Consider the following 26,039-nt stretch of genomic DNA (forward strand, 5'->3'; position numbering starts at 1 on the left):
TATGTAGTTACATAGTTCTACATACTGTGCCCTTCGCGTTTCGGATTGGCAAAGACAATTTCAATTGAAATTCAATTTACGTGGAGTTTTGAGATTTAAATATCTACCAAAACATAATACAGTATTTTTCGGTTAATTGACCCTAGGGTTAATTGGTTTCCCCGCTTAATTGAACCACATGATGGGACAAACAAATATTGCATACGAAAATACATGTAAATTTCCTCGGATAATTTAGCCCTGTTAATTGATTTTCCCGTTTAATTGGTTCCAAATTCATGTCATCAGAAATAAATTTCCTCTTGTATTTCACCGGTTAATTGCATTATTATTGATCTGGCATTTTCATAGACCCATGGTTCCTTTTGAGAATATGCAAAGAATCAATTTCTGAGTCGATTTATGCATGTACGTCCGTCTGTTGATGTTATATTGTAAACGAAGTACAGATCGAATTGTAATCCGATTTAGATGCAATTTTGTACACCAAATGTATTCGGCCCAAGGACGAACACCATTGAAATTGAGAAAAATCGGTTCAAATTCATATATAGCTCCCATATATATTTTTGTCCGATTTTATCTAATTGGTGCACCAAATTCCCTATATATTTTTCGATTTTTACGAAATTTAGCATATCATACTGAATTATGACTAGTATATTGTGTGCTAAATTTCGTGAACTTCGTCTAGCTCCCATATATATTTTCTTAAATTTTTATATAAGTTGTGTGCGAAAGACCCAAAGTTTGTCCAATGTGCACACAATTTTGTACCATGTTCTGAAATTAATATAACTTAATCTCTGGCAAGTTTCGTTGACATTGGTTCATAGTTAGATATAGCTCCCATATATATTTTTGTCCGATTTTAGGTATATGGCGCACCAAACTTCCAATTTGAACATTAGCCTAGGTTGTAAAATGACATATGTATGGATTTATGTTAGTATGTTCACAAAAATATAGATAGATAAAGACCATACATTTATGTTCGTTCAGTTCCGTGTCAATGTTCCTTCGAAGAGCGACGTCTGTTAGGATACATATGTATCATATAGTCGGCCCGGAAAAACCGCGAGAAAGCTTAAATCTTTAATTTGTATTTGACAATAACATTAGAAATTATTTTCTCCCAATTATGCGTGTTTTCTGTAATTGAACAAACTGTTCAATTAAGCGGGTATCGGATAATTGGTTCCTCGGTTAATTGAACAAAAAATTGTGCAAATTTTGATGTGCAATTAACCGAAAAATGCTGCAATACAAATTATTTGCCGGACTGGAATTGTCAAATCTCCAACGCAACGGGGATCAGTTTCGAACACATACCAATGTGCGTGATTTGGACTCGGTGAATTCTTAGATCCAACTGTCGTTGTAATGTACACTATTTACACTAACTAAACATGCTCATACAGCTGTGTTCATTAAAATATTAGTGCAGTACGTACTGAAGTTTATCTAACATTAATAGTGAACTTCAGTAGTGTTGGCGGTTTACTGAGCTGTAAAATTGTTTAGAAAAACTTATTTTTTCTAATTAAATTGCGCAAATAGATAGTTTTATTTCGTTTTTATTATTTTCAACGCTTTATTCCCGAAAAAAATAATTTACTTTTAAAAAATTGCTAATAAAAAGAAATAGTGAATTTTTGTCCTGTTCATAAAAACGAAAATAACACAAACATGTTGGGTAAAAGCAATGGTTTCGTAGACAAGATTTCCTCTTCCCAATAAAAATTAATACCATCAAGTAAATTAATGGTAATTAATAAAAATATCAAATCAAAATATTGTTCTTGTTTATAAAACACTTTAGCTTATTTTTGGCTTTATTTATTTTTTATTTGCATTAACTTCGAACGGTAAATTTTTCATGAATTTCATCTAACTAGAGAAATTCAAGGAAGCGACAGCTAATCTCACGGGACTTTATTCGCCTTATCGATATTTACATTCCATTCTTCAAAATTTTGTACGCCAGTGATCAACTATATGTGCGTATTTGGCTGTTTGAATGACATTTGTATATTTATAAAATTCCTACTATTTTTATGAACCCAACTGTATATTGACAATATAGACCATGTCCTGTTTTTAATAAATCCATTTTTCTTTGCATTTCAGGTACTTCTAGATAAATAATAGCGTTAATAACAAAATATGGACGCACGTCGTTTCGTTCGGATTCAACTATGCTATGAGTTGCTAGAAGACATTGTTTACTTACGACAACTGCGAAAAGGCCGGAACCTATTTCGTCCACGAGAACCAAAAAAAAAAACAATCTAATTAAAAACTAAAAACTATACATATACAAAATATATTCGTTATTATATTCAAATATAGCGATATTTTTTGTCGTCAATGTGAATTATCGAAATGATAAAAACGATACCAATGTAGTCATGCGCGTTAGTCGGCGAATCTTATGGGTAATGTGACGATAAACGGTTATATGTTTTAAATAGAGAAATCGCACAAACACCACATTTTATTGGGCAGTTAATTCAAGGAGCGCCAAAATGTCATCAACACAAAATTATAAAGTGCCCTCCACTAGCAAAATATCTTTGGATAAGCTATTAAGGGTTGGATGCTATGATTTGGAGAAAACAATTGGAAAGGGGAACTTTGCTGTTGTTAAATTAGCATCAAACATTGTCACCAAAACAAAGGTATGTAATATTTAGAAAAATACTCTATTTTCATATATTATTATTATGATTTTGATTATTATTATTATTAACTTGCTATCCCGTTATGATTTTATTAAACTCAAAAATCTAACAGCATTACTTAAAATGTGACTAGCTCGTTCGACGTTGTTCACCAGAAATGTAAAACACATATAAATACATGTGAGGCTCGAACCTAATTCAATGCATATGCGTACTAGAATACCCACCTTCTCAACTTTACATTGTTTGTTGAACGTCCGTATTATCCACATACGCAAGGACCTTATCTAAATGTGTGTCAGTTGAAAACGGCGAAAGTGGATGAAACATTTTTTAATTCAGCAAGAAATGTTTACTTTTATAGCAACAAATTTTTTCAGGTTCGTACCTAAATTCATGCGTATGCGTACGAATTTATTCACCTCAAAAGTTAAATACATGTATTTCAATTAATGTTACCCATATACGCATTGCGTATAAAAATATAAAGTTGAAAAATTTCAACATTGACAATGCGTATTTTAGAATTTTTGATTTTTTTTTTTTTTTTTTGAAAAATTTGTTGCGTTGCGTATTTAGGTAATACGGATGTCTTACCATCCCTATAAAGGAGGAGCGCAATACCTTATTTATTGCGAATTACAAAATTACAGCATTGCTTGTACAATTCATCCTCAAAATATGTAGCGCAGTCATGCAAATACGCACAGTAAAAAAAAAATAGCAATCAATGCTAAAGCTTGTTTATATTATTAGCAACTACAAAATGTTAGGTGTACTGTATAAATCGTTGCCAATTTATATAGATTTTACAGAAATATTTAATTTTTACCTGAAAACGGTATTAACGATGCTTAATTGAGTTACTATACTAAATCAAAATGATTTTTTAAATGTTTTTCTTTTTCAGGATGTTTTAAATATGTCTCCACTTCAAAATGTTTTTTTTTATAAAAACCGTTATTTTTGGAAATATTACATGCGATATATAATACACTATATCTAGGATTTTGAAATAAAAAAATCGTGGGTTTATCATAAAAATGTTTACTGCAGGTGTTTTTTATGTGACCAAAACTTTCCAAAATCATACGATAGCGTTAATGGTTAAAAACGTACTCTGATTTTTCTCTTTTTCTCAGTCATTTTTGTAATTAATTCTCAGTTACGCTCACCTACACTTACTCTCACATAGTCATGCCCACCACTGGTTTAAAAAGTAGGGGAGAGGGGGGCACCTTTGAACAGCGCTCATAAAATCTTGGTTTAAAATTTTTCCGACCCGCAACCACATTTTTATACCCTTCACCACACTGTGGTACAGGGTATTATGTCTTTGTGCATATGTTTGTAACAGGCAAAAGGAAACGAGATAGACACATGGTTCCTTTTGAGAATATGCATAGAATCACTTTCTGAGTCGATTTATGCATGTCCGTCCGTCCGTCCGTCTGTCCGTCCGTCTGTAGATGTTAAATTGTAAACAAAGTACAGGTCGCATTTATGATCCGATTTGGATGAAATTTGGTACAAGTCACTTATTCGGCTCAAGGACGAACCCTATTGAAATTGGGAAAAATCGGTTCAGATTTAGATATAGCTCCCATATATATATTTAACCGATTTAATGTAAACGGTCCCTATATATATTTCGATTTGCACGAAATTTGGTACAGCCTAATCATTTAGGTCTAGAATGATGTCTGCCAAGTTTCGTGAAAATAGGTCCAGATTTAGATATAGCTCCCATATATAGTTTCGTCCGATTTCATGTAAATGGTGCCCCAAAGTCCCTATATATCGTTCGATTTGCACGAAATTTGGCATAACATACTGAATTGAGCCTAGAATGATGTCTGCCAAGTTTCGAGATAATCGGTCCAGATTTAGATATAGCTCCCATATATAGTTTCGTCCGATTTCATGTAAATGGTGCCCCAAAGTCCCTATATATCTTTCCATTTGCACGAAATTTGGCATAACATATTGAATTAAGCCTAAAGTGATGTCTGCCAAGTTTCGAGATAATCGGTCCAGATTTAGATATAGCTCCCATATATAGTTACGTCCGATTTCATGTAAATGGTGCCCCAAAGTCCCTATATATCGTTCGATTTGCACGAAATTTGGCATAACGTACTGAATTGAGCCTAGAATGATGTCTGCCAAGTTTCGTGAAAATCGGTTCAGATTTAGATATAGCTCCCATATATAGTTTCGTCCGATTTCATGTAAATGGTGCCCCAAAGTCCCTATATATCGTTCGATTTGCACGAAATTTAACATAACGTACTTAATTGAGCCTAGAATGATGTCTGCCAAGTTTCGAGAAAATCGGTCCTGATTTAGATATAGCTCCCATATATAGTTTCGTCCGATTTTATGTAAATGGTGCACCAAAGTCCCTATATATCCTTCGATTTGCACGAAATTTGGCATAACGTACTGAATTGAGCCTAGAGTGATGTCTGCCAAGTTTCGAGAAAATTGGTCCAGATTTCTATATAGCTCCCATATATAGTTTCGTCCGATTTCATGTAAATGGTGCACTAAAGTCGCTATATATCTTTCGATTTGCATGAAATTTGGCATAACGTACTGAATTGAGCCTAGAGTGATGTCTGCCTTGTTTCGTGAAAATCGGTCCAGATTTAGATATAGCTCCTTTTTATTATAGGAACCAATTGGCTGATAGGAACAAAACGTTCTGAAATTAGTATAACCTAACCTGTGACAAGTTTGTTTGAAACCGCTTAATATTTGGATAGAGCTTCCATATATATTTCCGACCGATTTCAAGTAAATTGGGCATCAAACTCCTCATGTTAGTCAGATTGACATCAAATTTTGCACAACGTACAAAATTGAGCATAGAATTACGTAGTTGCGTTTTCTAGAAGTACAGACATAGCCCAACGGATGACCTATTTATATTTGTTTGAAGTTGATTTACATACCTTTGTCCCATTGTAACTAACGAATGACATGTTTATGGATAGATCTAGGTAGATTCACATTTAGATAAATATTACATATTTTATTTCATCCAATTTCATGTAAATAGTCCTGTTTAATATACCCATAGTGGTGAAGGGTATCATATAGTCGGCCCCGTCCGACTTTACTACTTTCCTTACTGGTTGTATATGGCAATCTTGTTCTCTATCTGCGTAAACCACTTTGCTTGCTTTTTCCGTTGTCGACAAATTGTGCATGGGTGACCAAACTTTTATTCATTTGGTTGTAAGGGCGCAGGAAAAAATTATATGATAGTTTTCTGTCGTTAAACATTTTTTTTGCATTCCAACAATCATTTCAAACATAACTAATGTAATTTCTTTCATATATATATTTTTTACAAAAAAGTTATAAATTTCCGTAAAATGCCATGGGGGCACCTTTGAAGATTCCCATTAAACTCGAGTAAAAACGAAGTTTTTAAATTTTGGCTTCGATTTCTCAAAATTTCAAATGGGCTAATGATATTACGAAATTAACTGTATTTTTCACCATATTAATTTTTGTTTTTAAGGGAACCCCCCCATTCTCGATTTTTTATTTTTAAGATTTTAAATGGGCTGGTAAATGAATACCAATGCTTGTAAAGGTTTGTAACTTGGCACATATATATTTGAAGATTTAAAAAGAAAGAAAAATAATTTACAAAAAATGTTTGTTGTTGTTTTGTTGTTGTTTTTTGTGATCAAAGAAAAGTCCTTATTTTTGATGGCGGGCATGATAACTCCTCACTGGAACATCGGAATCCGAAAATTCCAACGGTGTTAGAAGGAGTACATGTCTGGCTCTCGTATGAACTAGGATTATTGACTTCGCTCTAAAATTAACAAAATGGCAGACCTTTGAAAAAATATTTTTGGAAAATCGCCCATTTTTTACCAAAAACCTAGGTAAAAAATAAGGAAGATTTTCACCGATTGGCTTTATCCTAGTTCATACGATAGCTATACACTCACAGAGAAACGTGTAAAAATTTGAAATCGATTGGGTTATTAGTTTTTGAGTTGTCGTGCCCGCCATTCGCAAAAAAATGTTTAGAGAAAAACGTGTTTAAAGTTTGAGAAGCACAATAAATTGGCTATATCTTCAAGAGTTCTTGAGATTTTCACTTGAAATTTTGCAGGGACACTCTTGAATTAGTGTAGATTGGAATTAAGTCAACAAAAATTTTGACCCCGAGAATGGGGGGGTCCCCTTAAGTCATTTTATGTATTAATAAATTTTGATCTAATTTATTTTAAATTTTGAAAATGTATATTTTTTAATGAATAAATGTATTTCTGATATGTATAAATAAAATACATATGTACATATTTGAACATAAGCACTGTAAAAACCATGTCGTTCAAAAATGACAACCCTTGTTCAAAGCTGCTCCCCTGGGGGGACAGTTTTGAACACTTTGACTTCGTCCATTAAAACAGTAATAAAATATATTTATCAAGCTTATAGTGTGTCATATGTATATTCATTTTAAAGGTTACATATGTACCTATTAGTTAAAATTTATAAGAAACCAAAAATTATAAAATAAAAAAAAATTATAAGGCTTGAAAACAAAAAGTGTTCAAAGGTGCTCCCCTATACATGAAGCAATTTAGCTTATATAGCCGATATTGAATTAAAAGGTCGTTTACATTGAACCGGATTTGGTTAACCCATTGGGTTTAAATTTTCAATTCCTTTGAATATATGCCAAATAAATCCTCATAAAGTAGGTTAACCCGGTAAAAAGTTCTAATGTAAATGCCGTATAATGTTTACTATATATAAGTTTCTGTTTTTATCAAAAATTTGATTCTTATATAAGTCACATTCCGATTTTAGATGTTCTGAAGAAAGTACGGCAAGATTATAGCTTTGCTGTCAGTACGAAGGTATAGCAAAAAAAAATATATACCATGATGTCTTTGCTTGTTTTAACAAAGCTAAATCATGGCCCAAATATCAGATAAACCAAGAATGTTGTATCAAGAATGTCTTTTAGAACATTTTATTTATTTTACGATTTCACTAATCGTATTGTAGATCTAGGAAATCTATGAATATTGTAGCACATACATGTCGTAGTTTCAAAAGTAAACGTAAATAAATTATAAAATTATAAATTTTAGTAGTAATTACAATCCTGATCTTTATTTTAAGCTGTTATATTATTTTTTAATGCTGGGTTTGATGCTAAGTTTGTAACTTATGTTTTTTTTTTTTTTTTGCAATGCCTGTTGATGAGCTATTTCTGCTCGGCAAACCGAGTAGTTTTTTAAACTGCTAGCAGAGTTTTAGGTCATTTTTTCTATTTACTTTCACTTTTTATCCTTTTGGAAATTTGTGATAAGTAAATGTTGAATTTAATTTTCTTGTTTGAGTTTTGTGTTTTTTGTATTGAGCATCAAGCCAAGCATATATAGATTTAATTTAAAATTTTTTATTGTTGTTATAAGTATATTCTGTCGATTGTCAATTTCTTAAATGTGGTCTTCGGACTTTGGAATTGTTAAATAAATAAAAAAAAGAAACCAAAATTTTTTGTTTGAAGAATACACAAAAAATATTCTTATTCAAATTTGCGTGCACAATCATTAGTTTTTTTTTTTTTTTTTTGAAGATATTTTGATATTTTATCCAGTTAAAATGGATAATTCAATTATAGTTTAGTTTATTGTTTATAAATAATTTTATTTAACAGGTTGGAAACTATTTACATGTGTATTTATATATCTTGGAACGATAATTAATGCAAAATCATAACGTCCTTTTCTAAATGAGGGTACTTATCTTGCAATGACTTAAGTTCGCCCAAATTTGTTGTTTGTAATTCTTCAATCCGCGTGCTAATATCTATGATCCTTTCCCCGATTATATTGACCGATATGTTTTCAATAGATTTTTTATGTTTAGTATCTTCGCGCAATTGTTTTATTTCGTGACAAATTTCCTTTGCGCAAGTACGTAACTTCAAACGAAACTTGTTCACGTCAGCTTCTTGTTGAGATTTTAGGTTGTTTATTTCGACTATGAAATTTAAAAGATCATTTGATTCGGCCGCTGCTGCTGAAGAGGATACTAGGTGGGAAGAGGATATGCTGGAGAAATTGCCGGGTGTGATTTTCATTTGATTTGCTTCCAGATATTTTTGTTGAGCCTTTAGACGTGTTATTTCGCATATCAGTGCCGTATTAGATTTCGCTCTGGTCATTTTTATCCTGTAATGTTTTATAACAGATTACTAGGGAATCTATAATGAGGGAATATTAATATGCACTCCGGGTTTGCTCGTCAAATGGTCTACTGGAAATATTGAAATAAAAACTTTTTAATAGCTTTATAGTGGTGCGATATATTTGACTTACACAAATCAAACCGAAAATTAACAATATGTGTTCCATGTGTAGATCTTACAGAATCGAAACGAATGTTTGTTTTCGAAGTTAAATACCTTTTTAAGAGTTGCGTGTAATGACGATACTTGGTTTCCGATTGTCGTAGGAGAGCCAGCTTATTAATTTATCGAAATATAATGTAATACTGACGACCATCAACACTAATAACAACAAATGATTACTGCAACATAGACGATGGGACCAGAAGCATAAAATAAATATGAATATTGTGAGGCAATTCTAATTGCTGATACTTACGTCAATAATAATGATATCAATAGGTGATGAATGTTTGGCGCATCGGTACTAAGTGGAATAAATTTACCCCAAAATAATGCCCCTTGCAGGTTGCTAACTACGACCTTGTTCTTGTTTACGTTCTATAAATAAATGCATCTCTCTTGGCCGCGTTGTTTGGGGTGGCTTAATGTGCTACCAACAAGGAAATAATTGTCGTATACTATATGCTTATACAATATGTTTCAAATTGACCGACCAATTTTTTTTACCAAAATACTACAAAAACGTATTAAGGGTGAGTTGTAAAAAAAAAAATTGTTTGATTTATTTTACATTTAGAACTTTATTTAACCAGTCGTGTCGTGTTTTTATTTTACATATATGAAATATTTAGAATTGTTTTAGATTTAAGAATATACCGCCATCCAAGCCAATTATGAAGCCGTGGGCGGACTGATAGTTATCCTTGCGCGTTTCCTCGCTGGACGTTAGTTCAAAGTTCAGAATAAGTTTTGCGATGGCAGCTTTCGTCTGTGCTAAGCCAAACGTCATTCCTATAAAAAAACATAAAAAAGATTTATACGACAGGGTTTACACAGTAAATTTTACTAGACCAAAAAAAAAAAAATTATAGACGACGAAATACTCAGAAAATGCGCGGTCAAGTGACTCAAAACGAAAAATTCAAAATTATTCAAAGACCGTTTTAGAGGAAAATGGCAAGATTTTCTTAAATGTTTTTTTTTTTTTTGAGGATATAGTTTTTGCTAAAAGGATCAAACAATTAAACAAAACAGCATTTAAAAATTATTTACATAGTCAACAGACTCATTTCAGAGAGGAAAGGGGTTTTTTGTCTATTGCAAGAGGTGTATCTATGAGTGACAGCGGGGTCTTATAATTGTAATGACTATTTGCATACAATGTTTGCAACCATTGCAAAGAATCTAGATTATTATTCGATTTACCATGTAGCTTAAAAAGGGTATAAGTTGATCTCAACTATCATAGCGGTGTATAGGGAATGTCATTTTGTTTTGAGATTTAGGCTAAAATTGTTCTTTTTTGCTAAAAAAAATAGTTATACCCAAGCAAATGCGTGGTCCGTCGCCAAAGGGCATATATATGCTGGTATCCTTAAACGGTTTGGTGCCGCCATACACATCTGAGAATCGTTCCGGCCAAAACTCCTCCGGTTGTAGATAGTATTCGGGATCATGATGTATAGAGTACAATGAAATAATACAAACGTCCCCAGGTCGTAAAATCAAATTCACACCGTCCGCATTTCGGAACGAGCATGTCTCCGTGCAAAGCTTAGTCATAAATGGTAGAGGAGTGAAAATACGCAGTGTTTCTGATAACAAGAATGAGATTATAAAGCTCGGTCTATGCTTATGTATATTTGAACATTTTTACCTGATACACATTGATCTAAGTAGGGAAGTTTCATTAAATCGTTGAAGGCTAAAATATTTCGGTTGGCAACCATGTGTTCCTGTATTTCAGTTCGCAATATCTGCTGCTTGTCCGGATTTCTGGCCAACTGTAATGTAATTAAATTAAATTGCAACTATAATATTCATAACCTACCAGCAAGAGACAGTGACTTAGTAATGTGGCTGATGTTTCGAAGCCATCGAAGTGGAGTGTTAATTGGTGAGCCAATATTTCAGTTTCAGAGAGGCCCTTTCTGCTCTGCAACTCCAGCATATGCTGAAGAAAATCATTTCTGATTGGTGCCCGACGCCTGGATTTCAGTGCGGAGTGAGTTAAATTCAAGAAGAAGCGGTCTGTTTCCACTGGGAAAAATCGAACGTACAGAAAGTGTCGTACGCCGGGAAATATACCCATGAGAAAAAAGTACTTAAAGGCCCTGAACGTCTGGGCAATCATTCGCTTAGACATATGGAAAAAAATACAGTTTTCTTTAGGAATTTTTGCTCTGAAATTATCGGTTTTTATGCCCCAGCCTATATCGGCAACAACTTCTGCCGTGTACAGCAATGACACCTTCGAAATATCAATTGATTAATGAAACTACATACATTATACATAACCAATGTTGCCAAAAATTGATGGAGAAAAAGTGCTAGATTTTGTTGAAAAATATGCTAGAAAGTGCTAAAAATTTTAGAAAAGTGCCAGAAAAAAGTGCTAAAACTAAATATAAAGAAATTTGATTATATTTTATAATGACATCTTTATTTCTTAAAATTAAAATTAGCAGCTATTTTGTGGGGATGTTATAAGTGCTCCAACAGCTTATAACGTCTCAAAATATTGGTCCTGGACTCACATTTTAGTAAAAACTTGTCACGATATTTTGCATATCCTGTTCTGGCTAGTGAAGACACTTATTGTGTTTGGGAAAATCGGTCAATATTTGGCTGTTGAAGTCAACCAAAATCAGTTTATATGTTTTTCTGGTATCTCTAGAGGTCACAAAATTGTACATAAGGAAACGCTAATGAATAAGTATATTGAGCGATTCAAATTGACCAAGACTTTTGTCCGAAAAATACAAAATTTGTATTCTATGCCGTATACATTTATTGTAGAAGGACAAAGACCAGGTGTGGGAGCTATACGTAAATATTTACAGGAGTCTACGTATTCTAATAATGTTTAGAATTACCATTATTACACTAGATGATATCTATGCAATTTTGCATAAAGTTCCGGTTATGGTGAAGTGCCACATCTATAGTTTTGTTTTTTTTTTTAGATGCCACCTTTGTAACCCGAACACCGATAAACCAATAAATACGGGAAATCTACTCAACGAAAAAGCATGGCTGCTTAAATAATGATCTGTCAATTTTTTTTAATTAAATGAACCAAGACCTTAGCAGTAAATTTAAAAAAAAAAACATTCCATTACATTTTTTCTTGTCAAGAGAAGTAAAGCTGACTTTACATTTATTTAAATTATATTCGTTTATATACCCCAAATTGTTCACAGTGTTTTTATACCCTCCACCATAAGGTGGAGTCTATATTAAATTTGTCATTCCGTTTGCAACACATCGAAATATTCACGGGAGACACCACAAAGTTTTACATATATATTCTTGATCAGAATAAAACTCTATGTCGATTTTCGCATGTCCGACTTTATACCTGTCAAATATAAAATTTTTTGACCCGTTTTTAAATTAAATTGGCTGTAATTTTGTATTTTGGGTTCACATTGTATGGCACATTTCCGTACTATTTCTCACTACCAGAAATATCAATATTGATCTCTGTTTTATTATAAACCCATATAACGGTAGCCCCACCATTAGATGTTTGGACATTTTCAATATCTGTTTACCACCTATTTTTCGGTATGTCCATTAATTTTAGATATTTTGATTGACATCCTCATGGTGGAGGTTAAAAAAGTTCGGCCGGGTCAAACATAAAATCATGTTTACTTTTTATGTTATGGTATTGTAGTATTATTATAACCCATGAGGTTGATACCACGCAGAATTTTTCACTGACACGGCAATTAGTTTCGCAGAAAATTTAAGTCTTGTGGTAGTTTCGTAGGGTATCATATGGATAGCCCCGTCCGACTGTACTGCTCCGTTCATTGGAAATTCAAACCCACCATGTGAAACATACAGAAACTTCAATGTGCTAATGTGAAATCGAAAAACGAAAATTTTTTGGAGCGATACTAAAATTTGTAAAAAAAAACTTGGAACAAATTAAAAATGCTAAAAAAAAGTGCTAGGTGCTAGATCGATTTTTTTTGGTGCTAAACGAGTTTAAAAAGTGCTAAATCTAGCACGAAAAGTGCTAAATTGGCAACACTGTACATAACGAACGTTGGCATACCTCTTTGGCGTCAATGGTAAACACATCATTTTGCATCATCTTCTGCAGATATTGCACAAGTCTATCTCCAATGGAGTCAATAATAGGGTACATATTTTTAATCTAAACAATAGTGGCGAATGTTTAAATGGGTTTGCCTTTTCTTTTTAAAAGCTACGAACCTTGGAATGTGTTAACCCTTGCACGATTTCTGTCCTTTTTGTTTTCCAAACTGCCGACGGAAGAACAAAGGGGTTGCTTCCAGATATTGGTTCCTTATGACGGTCCATCTGCATTACAAGTTCATTGGCACACATGCATAAGTACTTGTTTTTTTAACACTTACCCATTTTGATGACTCGTTATCTTGAAAACATTTGAAGTTGCCAACTAAAATGTCCTTACACAATTGCGGGTCAATCAATAATAGCTGTGGTTTTCTGGTCATGAAAACACCTACAAATCGTGTTTGACCTTTGAACTGTCTGTAATGAATGGAACGAAATTTAAATGTTGGACTGGTATTGAATGAAATCGTCTTACCTATATATATTATCCAGATCATAAATTAAATTCCTCTTGCCTAATACAGTACCAGGGAATGTACCAAGTAATACTTGCGGTATTGGGCCTGGTACTCCCCTTTTACGCCAGTGATCAAAGTTCCATGTCAAGTAAACATAAATACCCCAAAGAAAGAAAGCAACCGCACCGACGACAATAAACATCATAGCAGAAGCATTCAACAAAGACTCGGCGAGAATCCTGTCTTGTCGATTAGCATTACTGCCAGAAGAACGTGCTCATTATCAATATGCAACGATCTGTGACTGGTCTGTCTTTCTACATATAAACGATCTTATCAATCTCTTAGGGTAAATAATGCTTCAATTAAGTTATAATTGGTGGACCGTATCAATCCTGATTAAACATTACAGCTGAATAAATGAAATTGGTATTTTTAGCTAATCTGCTCTCCGCCGAAAGTGGACGCTATTTAAATATATATTATTATATTAAGGGACCCGCATTCTTCATTTGAAATGTCGACGATTTTCAAATGGTTGGCAAATGGATGTGTATTATATTGAAGAGTTATAATTCTGCACATAGGTATTCGAAGACTTAAACGATAGGAAACTTAATTGAAAACATATTTTTTATTTATTCACAATAATTTCAATGTCCGAAGAGCACATTTAAGAAATTAGCAGTCTACAAACATTTATATTTATACTAAAAATAATGTGAAAATCCTCCAATACGTTGTTGCTTTGTAGCTTTTTTATGAAAGAAAAGTCTTTCTTTTCCATAGCGGGCATGATTTCCGGCCACTGGAACGACGGAATCTAAATATTCCACAGATATTCAAAAGAATACGTTGCACTTTTTTAAAACTGTTAAAAGCGGATACCCAAAGCTCTTGCTTAATCTTTTTACATTTTCCCGTTCTACTAGGAATACTCAAATTAATATACCACATATACGTAACTCTTGTTTTGAAAAATCTTTTGTGGTTCGAGTAGCCAGGGTCTGGAACTATTTGCCGGTTGATTTACGCATATTTTCTCACTCAAATAATGCTTTTCGCTTGAAGCTTAGAATGTACTTATCAAGTCACACAGACTAAATTCACGTTTCATTATACATTTGTTACACTTATTTACATATTATAATATAAAGTAATTGATGCTTTGGGATATGTTATTGCTAATGGGACTTATATATATTTATTTTAGTAACACCTATAATGTAAATAAAGACTGGGGAGCCAATTCAATTAGAATTAAGATTTTAGAATTAAAATTCAGGTTATATTTTGCAATGTAATATATTATGTTTGAACATGAAGGCTTTGTATTATACAATATGAATAAATAAAATAAATACCTGTTTGCCTCTGTTATGAACTAGGATTATAAAAATCGCATAAAAATAACAAAATGGCGGATCTAGGAAATTTGATTTTTATAAAATTCCCTATTTTTGAACACAAACCAAGGTAGAAAATAAGAAGACTGATAACATTTATCCTAGTTCATACGATAGCTACGTATGTGCAGAATAGAACCGATTGATTACAATTAAATTATTAAAAATCCTCTGAATCTGAAAGAGTTGTTGAGATTTTCACTAAAAATTGTATAGGGAGATTTTATTGTAGGTTCGAATTAAATAAAAATATCATTCAATTTTTGAAACCGTGGATGGAGGATAATGTTTTGAGAGATTAAACAATGTTATTAGCATAATTTAAGGCATGGTATAATTGTACAAAGTAGTCTCATGAAGACGTATGATTCGAATTTTTTTTATAATTTTACTTGTGACAATTTTCTGCTTTCAAGATTTACATGTGTCTATATATATATATATATAATTGTAACATTGAATTTTATTGACGACAAGTCCTGATTACAATATATGTATGTCTGTAGATAACATATCATATATATATATATATATATATATCGTTAGCTAAAATGCAAAAAGGCGTAACTAACAAAAGCATGATTGTGTAGGAGAAGCAAAAAACTGTTTTGAATGAAAACTATAAACATGTCAAATGAAGATTTTTCTAAGTTCACTTTTAATACACTGACAGATGTATACCTAAATAAAACAAAACTGGTTTTCAATTATATTATTATTATAAACCCACTTGTAGTTACGCTTTTTGACCGCAGACGTGTAAAACTTTGTCAACACATGTAGTTTTTTGACATTCACAATATTCATTCAAAAAGTCAATTTTCAATTTTTTGTTAGTTACGCCTTTTTGCATTTTAGCTAACGATATATATATATAGGAAATAAACAATTGTTGTGAATTTTTTCAATATTAATATCAAAAATTGTATTATTATTATGTATCCTTCTTTCTCTACAACAAAGCAAAATTTCTTGATTTAAACGTTTCTGAATAAATTATTTAATTATTTCCGTGTCATCTTTTGTTTTCTTTCAATATTTTGAGGTTGTAATTAAAATCCATTATCTACATTGTTAACTAAAATGCAAAAAGGCGCAACTAACAAAAGCATAATTGTGTAGGAGAAGCAAAAAACTGTTTTGAATGAAAACCATAAACATGTCATGTGAAATGAAAAAGTATGCCCGGCAGGGTGATATTGCATATGACGAATAATAGACTATAATTTTTTTAACAAATTTAGTTATTTAGTTTAATGGCAGTCATAACAATTAAGTAAAAATTTGATTTTTTTGTTAGTTACGCCTTTTTGCATTTATCACATAAACTCACTTGTAGTTACGTCATTTTGTTTTTTTTTTTTTTTGTTAATAGAAGCTCCCTTTTTGACCGCAGACGTGTAAAACTTTGTCAACACATGTAGTTTATTCATTCAAAAAGACAATTTTCAATTTTTCGTTAGTTACGCCTTTTTGCATTTTAGCTGACGATATGTAATTATTATCTATAAATATTGACATTTAAGATTTGTGTATAACAACGTTACCTAAAATCCGACGGGGCGTACAAAAATATTCAACTTCCCCACTATGGCAAAATGTTGTGTACGGCCGTATTACCCAAATACTTCGAATCCATATCTTCAAGAAAATAATACAAACCGCAAAACAAAATTGAAAATTTATTAAATTAATCCACATATTTTTAGTTTCCATTCATGGTATAATAATAGAAGGTAACAGCAAGTATTGTTGTACAAAAAACGACACAACAACCACATGGAAATTTGTTGTTGTAAGTTCTATTAGTGTCAACTCATTTGACAGAAAAATGTAAACAAACAAACAAATTATCATCAAATTATGCTTATTTTGAAAATGAAATATTTTCGAATCCTCAAAATAAAAATTGAAAAACATGAATGAAAATCTATCAAATTTATATTTCTATCGCTTCCACATCTTTCCTATAATTGAGCCATTGTCATATATATGTGTAACACATATGAATATGCTGGGAATAGCGAGCTATTCCTTGAAGAAAGATTTGCTTCCTCAAACTTTCCCAGCAGGCAGATTGAGTAAATTGAATACGGGAGCACATTTAATAAAGAACAATTTCAAATTGTATGCGTTCCCAATTTTCCTGTTGGGTGATTTTTAAAAACATAATTTGTCAAATTCATATTGACACTAGTATTACGTTGGAATCAAATCAGCTGGGATTTGCTGTTAACTTTTATAATTGTACCATGGTTTCCATTCGAAATTTCAAATTTCCAGAATGTTTTGTTTTTGTTTTCAACAAAAGAAAAAAAATTAAAAATACTTTCTGTCAAAGTTGAAATTGTTCAACTTGAAATTTTGTACGTTCGACGTATTTCGGTTACATTCATATAAATACATGTATTCTAACTCATAGTAGGTTTCAAATTATATTAAATTATATAAAGACGAATAGAATGGTTTTAAACACATGTTTGAATTTACATCGTGGTCACAGGGAGTTTTTTGAACGACGATGTTTTGAACGAGATGTTCTGACGCTTAAAAAATAATTTCTATTTTCCTTAAAATTTTGCAGGTCGCTATAAAAATTATTGACAAAACTTGTCTCAATGAAGAGTACCTGGCTAAAACTTATCGAGAAATATCCATTTTGAAAACACTTAGACACCAACATATTACGCGTCTATACGAAGTAATGCAGTCTGAAACTATGATATATCTAGTAACAGAGTACGCGGCCAACGGAGAAATATTTGACCATCTGGTGGATAATGGACGAATGAAGGAACCCGAAGCTGCAAGGGTGTTTTCGCAGTTAGTCTCGGCAGTACAGTACTGCCATCGTAAAGGAGTAGTTCATCGTGATCTTAAGGCCGAAAATGTACTGTTGGACAAAGATATGAACATTAAGCTGGCTGACTTTGGATTTAGCAACCACTACGAAGACGGTAGCCCTCTCACAACATGGTGTGGATCCCCACCGTATGCAGCACCGGAAGTTTTTCAGGGGTTAGAATATGACGGCCCCAAAGCAGATATTTGGAGTTTGGGAGTTGTACTATATGCAATGGTGTGCGGTGCTCTGCCATTTGACGGAAAAACACTTTTGGAACTGAAGAGCCGAGTGGTGACTGGGAAATTTCGCATTCCGTATTTCATGTCTCAGGGTGAGTAAAACTGATATACATATATTTATTTTTATTTTTTACTCAAATTCGTGTTGGTTGTGAATGGTAACAGATTGTGAAAACCTCATTCGCAACATGTTGGTGGTGGAACCGGAAAAGCGCTACACCATTAAACAAGTTATGAAGCACCGGTGGGTTAGTGAATGGATGGCCGAAGTCGAACGGGATTGTTCGCAGACACATGTTCCCCATATGAGTTCGGAAGTTTCGGCTATCGGCCAAACTACATCTGTTCCTAATTTGGACACAGTTGTGGTATCTCATATGCTGCAGCTGTCAGGATTAACAGCCGATAAAATTGCGCAATCCGTTCACGAGAACCGTTTCGATAATATATATGCCATCTACTACTTGCTATACGACAAATTGCAACAGAGACGCCGAGAGCATCAGAAATTGCAGCAGCACGCAAATAGAGCCAGGTAAGTCAATTGCGATCGCTTATATTTCTTTCACCAAGAATTGTTTAAACACACAGGTCCCGGACCAGTATAACGACTGGAATGGTAGATCGGTCTGAACCCCTGCAGCAAGATGCAATGGATCGCTTAAGCCCTCTAGTGAATACGAATGTAGCCCAACCGGAATCCATATGCCCATGGACAGATCTGAATGTCGAATTAGAGAAGTTTAGCAGTGACATTGAGTTGGAACGAATGCAAGGACCAAATGAGGTATGAAATTCTTTCAACCACTTGTGCGCTATATGTTTATGTAACTCTATTTTATTGTGTTATTTTAGAATATAAATCAAAGTCAACTATCTACATCATCATCTACAAGTCAAGGCAATGGAAACACAAGGCGACATACTGTGGGACCTGGCGATGTTGCTCATGAACATGCCTTACAGGATCCAAACGTCATAGCGTTGAACTTTAAATACGAACCTTCGAAAAATCAGCAACAAATGTATCCTTATCCACCACTCAATTTGCCGACCTTGCAGAACCAACCTCTACACTACTTGACTACAAAGGATCAACATCTGTTGAAACCACCACTGGTAATGGGAGCAAGTAAGTGGCGTTAAGGCAATTGAGCAATTCCTCCATAGGTATTAAATAACATATATTTTTATTTTTTTTACAAAAGCTGGGTCCTTCAACCGTCGAGCTTCAGATGGTGGAGCTAATTTGCCATATTGTTTCACTACCGGCCATCAGTCATCAACTGTTGATGGGCCGCCAGAACAAGCCGAGACGTATTTTATGCATCCAACAAAAGGGCCCAATAGCGACCATATTTCTACTGCCAGTGTAAATAACCGAGTTCCTGCGGACAATCCGAGTATTAATCAGGATGAAAAGCCGGAAGAGATTCAAAGGTGATAGTAATGTCGTTATACTAAATACCAGTGCTAACGTAGAATATTTGTAGGTATATGCAAATGCGGGGCAAACGACACACTGTCGGTTGTACAGAAGATTTATCACTAAACCACCACGGGGAACAATGTAGTATTAACCCTAAGCTTCAAACTCCAGTGGGTATGCAAACTTCTGGTGGTGTTAGCACCGGTATACGTACACGTCGTACCGGTCTACTAACTGTGACAGAGAGACCGCCAGGTAAATTGAGGTGTTTTTTTTTCATTCAGACCTATCTGCAGCCGCATACGCATGATTCCCATAAACCATTTTAATTTTTCGCATTTTTATGTTTTTGTTTTCAAATTTTAATTTTTGTTGTTTATTTTTGTTTTGTTTCTTATTTTATGTTTTCTAATTATTTGATGACGCTTGGCTTCATACACAACAATGTTGACGATTTGTTCGTCACATTGCTTGATTATTCATAAAATGAATTATATAAACAAGTTATAAGTCCGGAGCTCATTCGAGAGGTTGAATCTCGCATGAATCGTAATTACTTACCACCAGCTTTAAAAATGCAAAGCAATTATTCCGGTGGATTTAGTCTATCGCCGCCTTCCGGTGTGAGTTCTTCCTACAATAGTTCGACTAACAATTGTAATTATCCCGTCGTAAGCACTTCAGTCCTAGGAAGTACTACATCAATGTCATTAAGTCCTACAACAGCTGCAAGCTCAGCGAATATAGTCTATAACAATAGACGTTTTTATAACAAATCTGGTAAATTGCCACCCGTCCAAGAAGTTGGTAAGTTTTATTATACACATTGCTATGGGTGGTAGTAAAAACTACACTTGTTGGTTTGTCTTGGTTTTAGCATAATTTGAATATAATCAATCGTTCCATTGCCGTATCAAATAGAATCTTTCAGAAATTCGTTAATAGTTTGGGCTTATCTTTTGTACTACTAAAATATATTTCGGTATTTGTATAATCAATCGTTCCATTGCCGTATCTAATAGAATCTTTCAGAAATTCGTTAATAGTTTGGGCTTATCTTTTGTACTACTAAAATATATTTCGGTATTTGTATGACACTCAACATTACAGCACAGTGCTGGTATACACCAAAAAATTTTAGAAAGTAAATTGAGAGTTATTTTTGTTGAAGACCCTCAGCTCTATAATATACACACGTATGGTGATCAATAAAAAATGTTTTACATTATATGTTATATATAATTGAAGATCCAATTGAGACCACAAGCCTATATACCAAGGATATATGTATACAAATAGTGAAGAATAAAACTTCAAATTTATTATTTATCATAGGCTTTCTAGGTCTATTTATTAATTTAAATTTAAATAGAATATATTTTGTAATAGAATGATATTATAACAAAAAGTGACATAAATTGCAAGTGCTTTTACTTTGGAATTACATCCGTTTTTATTTTTAATATTAAGTTAACACATTGATGTATTTTCGGTTTATTTTATTTTTCTTTGTTCATTTAAAACAACGTACTAATATTCAGATATTCAAATGGTTTGTTTATAGGTCGTTACAGTCCTGTACGCCGTGCTTCAGAGGGATCGAAGACACAATTCCAGGGTCCCCTCCAGGAATGTCAATATCTACAAAAAGGAATCGCACAGCGCAATTTTTTGGTTGCTCCAAGTCAACCACTTTTGGAAAACTCCATTAGTTTGCCAGGTAGGTTGATAATTATATCATTTTAACCCGTCCGTTAGCGCTATGTTCGGTTTCCAAAATGTCTTTTGGATACATAAAAAATTGCACATAATTTTCGTGAAACCGGCACTTTTAATTATAAAGATCTTAAATCTTGAATGTATTTTTCTCAAAATACTTAACGGCCCGGAAAATGTATATCTTGATAATACAAGGATACTACATATTCAATTATGTGGTTATACAATAATTAGATTGCATTGCTTGGAAATTAATAATTTTTATTTATCTGAAAAATACTAAATACGTAGGGGAATGTCTGATTTCCTTTTTTATTTTATTAAGGGTCTCCGATACATGGAAAAACTTCTGGATTCCATAATGCTTTTCGTCGTACTGGCACACCGTCTTCATTGGCCTCACCAGACATCGAAATACCGCCTGAGGCTCTTAAAACCGTCGTGCCGTTATTAGACCAGTTAGTTAAAGAGCAAAGAATTAGCATGGATCTTGCAAATACTATTGTATCCACTAGACAAGTCCCTTTGGATATGGCTCATCTTCTGGGTTTAGCAGCACATGGACACAGTACTTCAGAAGGTTTGGGGGCACATATACAGCTACAGCAAGCGCATAGTTTCAGTACATCACCATTGTCTATGTCTATTTCAAAAAGTGGCGGCGAACAAACGAGCAGTGTTTGGGGCGAAAGTGGGCGTTGTGTAACAACCAGTGGTCCAATAATGCAGCCTAATGTTATGGGTAATCAGATGAATTTAGCTGGAGGCTTGCATACAAACACAATATTGGGATCCTGTTATACGCAGCCGTTTCCAACAGCTGCAAAAAGTAGCGGAAATTATAGCGGGCCTGCAATTGCAAACGCAGGGGTACCAGGTTCAGTTCTAGCCAGCGGAAGCAGTGTGACGTCGATAGGAGGTGCATCATCTCCTTTGCATCAAATCACGAAGGGAATTTCGTATTTAACAACCGGAGGAGGCGGTTCCATAACAAGAGGAACGTCGGCAGCAAGCGAAATAGCTTCAGCTGCTATGCAACCTTTGGATTTATCTATGGACGTCGCCGCGTCTGACGATTCACAAACACCGGTGGGTTCATATGTGACGCAGAACTGGTTTCTCCCACCGTCTTCTTACTACGAAATGAAGCCATTGAATTTATCGCCTGCACAACCTATAAGAGTGGTAACAACACCCCCCACGTCACCAAACTTATGCATAATACAAGAAGAAAATGCCACAACTCAAATGAGTCACACAATCACAACTGGGACACCATACACGGGATGTACTGGTGGTGTAACGCCCACTCCATCGTCTGGTACGTTGTCGTCCGGAGAAGGCGTATTATCACCCGGGCAACAGCCTTCGCATCCTCAGATTTGTCTGACTGATGTACAGGGCAGCGAAATAACATTAGTGGCACAATCATCACAATTCAACAATGAGAGCAGCTCCGATTCGTCTGAACACCACGTCATATCACTAATGTCGCTTCAGGATTTAATGATAACCGAAACATCAAATGACATGCCAACGGTAACTCGTGGGATCTTGGGTAAACAAATAAACCTTGAGACAGAGCAAAATGTACCAGCTCCATCTTCTGAGGACAGAAGAGGCAGCGACAAATCTCTGGGCTTTTCGGATGACTCCTTAAGCAATGATTCCAATAATGTATCGCCCAGCCAAGAACCATCCGCATCTTCGGGATTCAAGTCAGATTCGCACTCCGAAGTAGGAGATCATACCGAGGGACATTTAACCCCAGATTCTATGTGTGAATCACGTCGCATGTCTGAAGATATGTGCTACGAAGTTCCTTTGCCCTACGAATGTTCCAATTTGGACACAGCCCGAATACTCGAAATCATTAAACAAACGATAGATTCAACTATGCCTCCTAAAGGTTTCACTCTACATACAATTGAAACGCCATCATCAATCGCCTCCGGTTCATCAAGTTGGACACAGTACAGGCCCAGTACCGGAGGTCCACCAGATGCGTCCAACACATATTCAATGGACCTAACACCCTCCTACATCACAACCAATCTAAGTCTAGAGTACTCCGGAGGATTACAAATCGAAGTACAAGTGTGTGAAGGGCGAAGCCGTGACAGTCAAAGCTCAGGCAAGGGCATTAAACTGAGACGAATTTCTGGCGATCAATTTGAGTACGGCAAACTGTGCCAACAATTAATAAATCAGCTAAATATACAGCAAGTAGCTGGTTAGATCTAAAAAATTAATTATCATTGGCAAATGTTCACATTCAAATTGTTCAGAATTCCATGCCCTCTATCTAATATTGCCGAATATGTAAATACTCCCTGAAAAGGGTAAGAACGAATAGATATTAAGAATACTGCGTAAATTAAATACATTTGCCATACACAATCTTATAAGTCCCATGTATAAAGACCTCCCGACCCTCAACGAGTATATATGAATGGACACGATAGCTCATTTCTCTGTTGTTCTGTTCAATTTTAAAAAAGTTCCAATAGTCACTCAAACTGTGACAAGTGTTGAAGCATGCTGGTGGGGAATTGACGCACCTGCGTCCAACAGTATAGTGCTAAGTAAAACAAATAAATCATTAATGCAAATCTTGTCTATCATAAAACTATGACCTATTATTAGTACAACTGAATCACCATGAATCATGGAAGCGCAATGCAAGATTCCGAAAATCCTCACCATTCTCGTGGTAGTAGCATGTGCTGCAGTTCTATTTCTATTTAATGTTTTAAACATTTTTTCCTCAATGTCAATTGTTCTTTGTATACCTTGTAATATAGTCGTAGTCTTGCGTTAAGTTTTTCTAAAATTAAGGTCTACATTAAGATTCACCACAAAGTTAGAGTTTTAATATCTGTGTGTATGAACGTCCGATGAGACATATATTTAGCCCAGTTAGGAATTTTCAATCCACAAGTACTGTTAATTATTGTTACATTGTACAATGATGCACAACTTTATATACCTACATTGGCCGAAAGCAATTTTATTTTAGTCGTTAAATGTAACATTCCATACAAACTACAAGTCAAAGACGTTTATATATGGTCAGGCTTGAAGTTACGCCAGCACGTTTATGTACATTCTACGTATATGTTATATCATTTATGTAATATCTTGCTATTAAGCAGTATTCCTTATTATTATATTTTAATATTTTAGTTTTAAATTTGTTACAGAATCTTATTTGCGGAATATATTCCGCATTCTTCCACAAAATCCATCATTCATTTGATTTCATTTTAGTAAAATTCCCTAAGAGTAAGTGTAGCTATATAAGGCGTAAATTACATAAAGACTGCTGTGATTAAAATGAGAAAAAAAAAACAAACTACAAAAATATAATATACATAATGTTATATTCACATTTATTTACCTTTTAATGCCTCTAAATAAACGAGAATAAATACAATTTTAAATATACTTGTTTCGATTTGATTAGCATAAGTTGAATATTTATCACATCAATTGTTACCTTAAAGTGTCGTAAACCGCAAGCCAATTTCTGTAATATTTATTTGTCTTGACTATTAAACATCGTTAATGTCAATGTTTGAAGGAAACGGTATTGACTTGAGATATCGATAAAAAAAATGCGTTCCATAAAAGAGATGAGTTTTATCATTTTATCAATCTTAACATTGACCGCGTAAATTTACATGTAATAGAGGTAGGAGATACTACGGGTTTCAGGCAACTAAAGTAAATATTTAATTTTGAGTTCAATTTGTTTATTGTAGAATTGTATGTAAGACTTTAAAATCGCTATTTTATAATTTTTAAAATATTCGTACAAAGACATTTATGTTTTACGCAAGTCTAGCCTTGATGTTAATTTTTAAAAACTATTGGTCTGTAAGGTTAAGGTCACGTTACATACAACCACACATTTATATATGGTTGTTGAGTTGAATTTCCTGCAGTTTTGCATAGAGTCTGTCATCCCAACATTGTGTTATTTTGAATTACCCGGTATTTCGGTAACTATTGCTTAAAAAGTTCTTTCTCTCACATTTGATGACATAGTCCCTTAAAATGATACCAAAAATATTACTATGAATACAACATACTGTGCCATGATTAATTAGTTTGACAAAACTGTTCAATTGAAATCTGCAGAAATGTTCTTAGCTATAGGTTTTAAAACATAATTATTAGCCTAAACTCACATAGGCGAATGTCAATCATAGAAAACCAATGTTTCTAATAGAATCAAAATTTCTCTCAATAAATCGAAGATATTTGCAATAATTTGCGGCGTTCCAGGCGTCAAGACATAGACAAACCCTAAAACGATGAAAAAGCAGAACCAAATATTTTGGATGCAGATGTCAATTATGTTCCAATGTTCGTATATGCACTTAATTTATATATTCTTCGATTTTGTTTTGTCGCAACTGCTACAGCAACTGCTTAAAACACTTACCACACAAAGTGCGACAGGTATAACCTACTATAAGCAAAATAACTGTACTTGTATTTTTTTTTTTTAACAAAATGTAGTTTTTATTTATATTGCTACATGTTTACTTATAATTTACTTACAAGGAATTTGAACAAATAACACATTCAACTAATGGAAACAAAATAATTTTACAACATTGAAACTAATTTGGAGTGATGTCAATTACAGACATTACATTATTAAGATATGCAATGAATCTTGTTTGAATGACAATTATTTTAATACTGAAGAACGCGGATACTTTTGGAGTCTAT

At 33.7% G+C, this 26,039-nt stretch overlaps 2 protein-coding genes across 2 annotated transcripts; one reads left to right on the forward strand and one right to left on the reverse strand.

The window, feature by feature from the left end:
• The first annotated feature begins 2,525 nt into the window (after positions 1-2,525).
• Positions 2,526-23,534, forward strand: LOC133337013 (uncharacterized). Its single transcript, XM_061545277.1, has 10 exons — positions 2,526-2,681; positions 17,649-18,240; positions 18,314-18,683; positions 18,740-18,935; positions 19,004-19,280; positions 19,357-19,588; positions 19,642-19,832; positions 20,082-20,384; positions 21,142-21,297; positions 21,622-23,534. Exons 1-10 carry the CDS (start codon positions 2,529-2,531, stop codon positions 23,532-23,534), a joined length of 4,383 nt encoding a protein of 1,460 aa, XP_061401261.1. The 5' UTR covers positions 2,526-2,528.
• On the reverse strand, positions 9,713-13,860 carry LOC133336993 (probable cytochrome P450 28d1). Its single transcript, XM_061545257.1, has 8 exons — positions 13,676-13,860; positions 13,479-13,617; positions 13,315-13,422; positions 13,154-13,255; positions 10,916-11,335; positions 10,742-10,868; positions 10,410-10,679; positions 9,713-9,876 (listed from the first exon to the last, which is right to left on the reverse strand). Exons 1-8 carry the CDS (start codon positions 13,858-13,860, stop codon positions 9,713-9,715), a joined length of 1,515 nt encoding a protein of 504 aa, XP_061401241.1.
• Positions 23,535-26,039: the final 2,505 nt, after the last annotated feature.

Source organism: Musca vetustissima, unplaced genomic scaffold (genome assembly GCF_032173495.1).
Source record: "Musca vetustissima isolate MV318-11 ecotype Yass unplaced genomic scaffold, APGP_CSIRO_Mvet_v1 utg6013, whole genome shotgun sequence".
In the NCBI taxonomy this organism is placed as follows: Eukaryota; Metazoa; Arthropoda; class Insecta; order Diptera; family Muscidae; genus Musca; species Musca vetustissima.

Excerpts from the sequence above, each read along its gene's own strand:
- LOC133337013 (XM_061545277.1), top strand. The coding sequence starts at position 2,529 with ATGTCATCAACACAAAATTATAAAGTGCCCTCCACTAGCAAAATATCT. Across the intron at positions 2,682-17,648 it reads ACATTGTCACCAAAACAAAG|GTCGCTATAAAAATTATTGA; the intron begins GTATGTAATATT and ends AAAATTTTGCAG. Across the intron at positions 21,298-21,621 it reads AAACTCCATTAGTTTGCCAG|GGTCTCCGATACATGGAAAA; the intron begins GTAGGTTGATAA and ends TATTTTATTAAG.
- LOC133336993 (XM_061545257.1), bottom strand. The coding sequence starts at position 13,860 with ATGTTTATTGTCGTCGGTGCGGTTGCTTTCTTTCTTTGGGGTATTTAT. Across the intron at positions 11,336-13,153 it reads TTACCATTGACGCCAAAGAG|GTGTCATTGCTGTACACGGC; the intron begins GTATGCCAACGT and ends GATATTTCGAAG. Across the intron at positions 9,877-10,409 it reads CGGACCACGCATTTGCTTGG|GAATGACGTTTGGCTTAGCA; the intron begins GTATAACTATTT and ends GTTTTTTTATAG.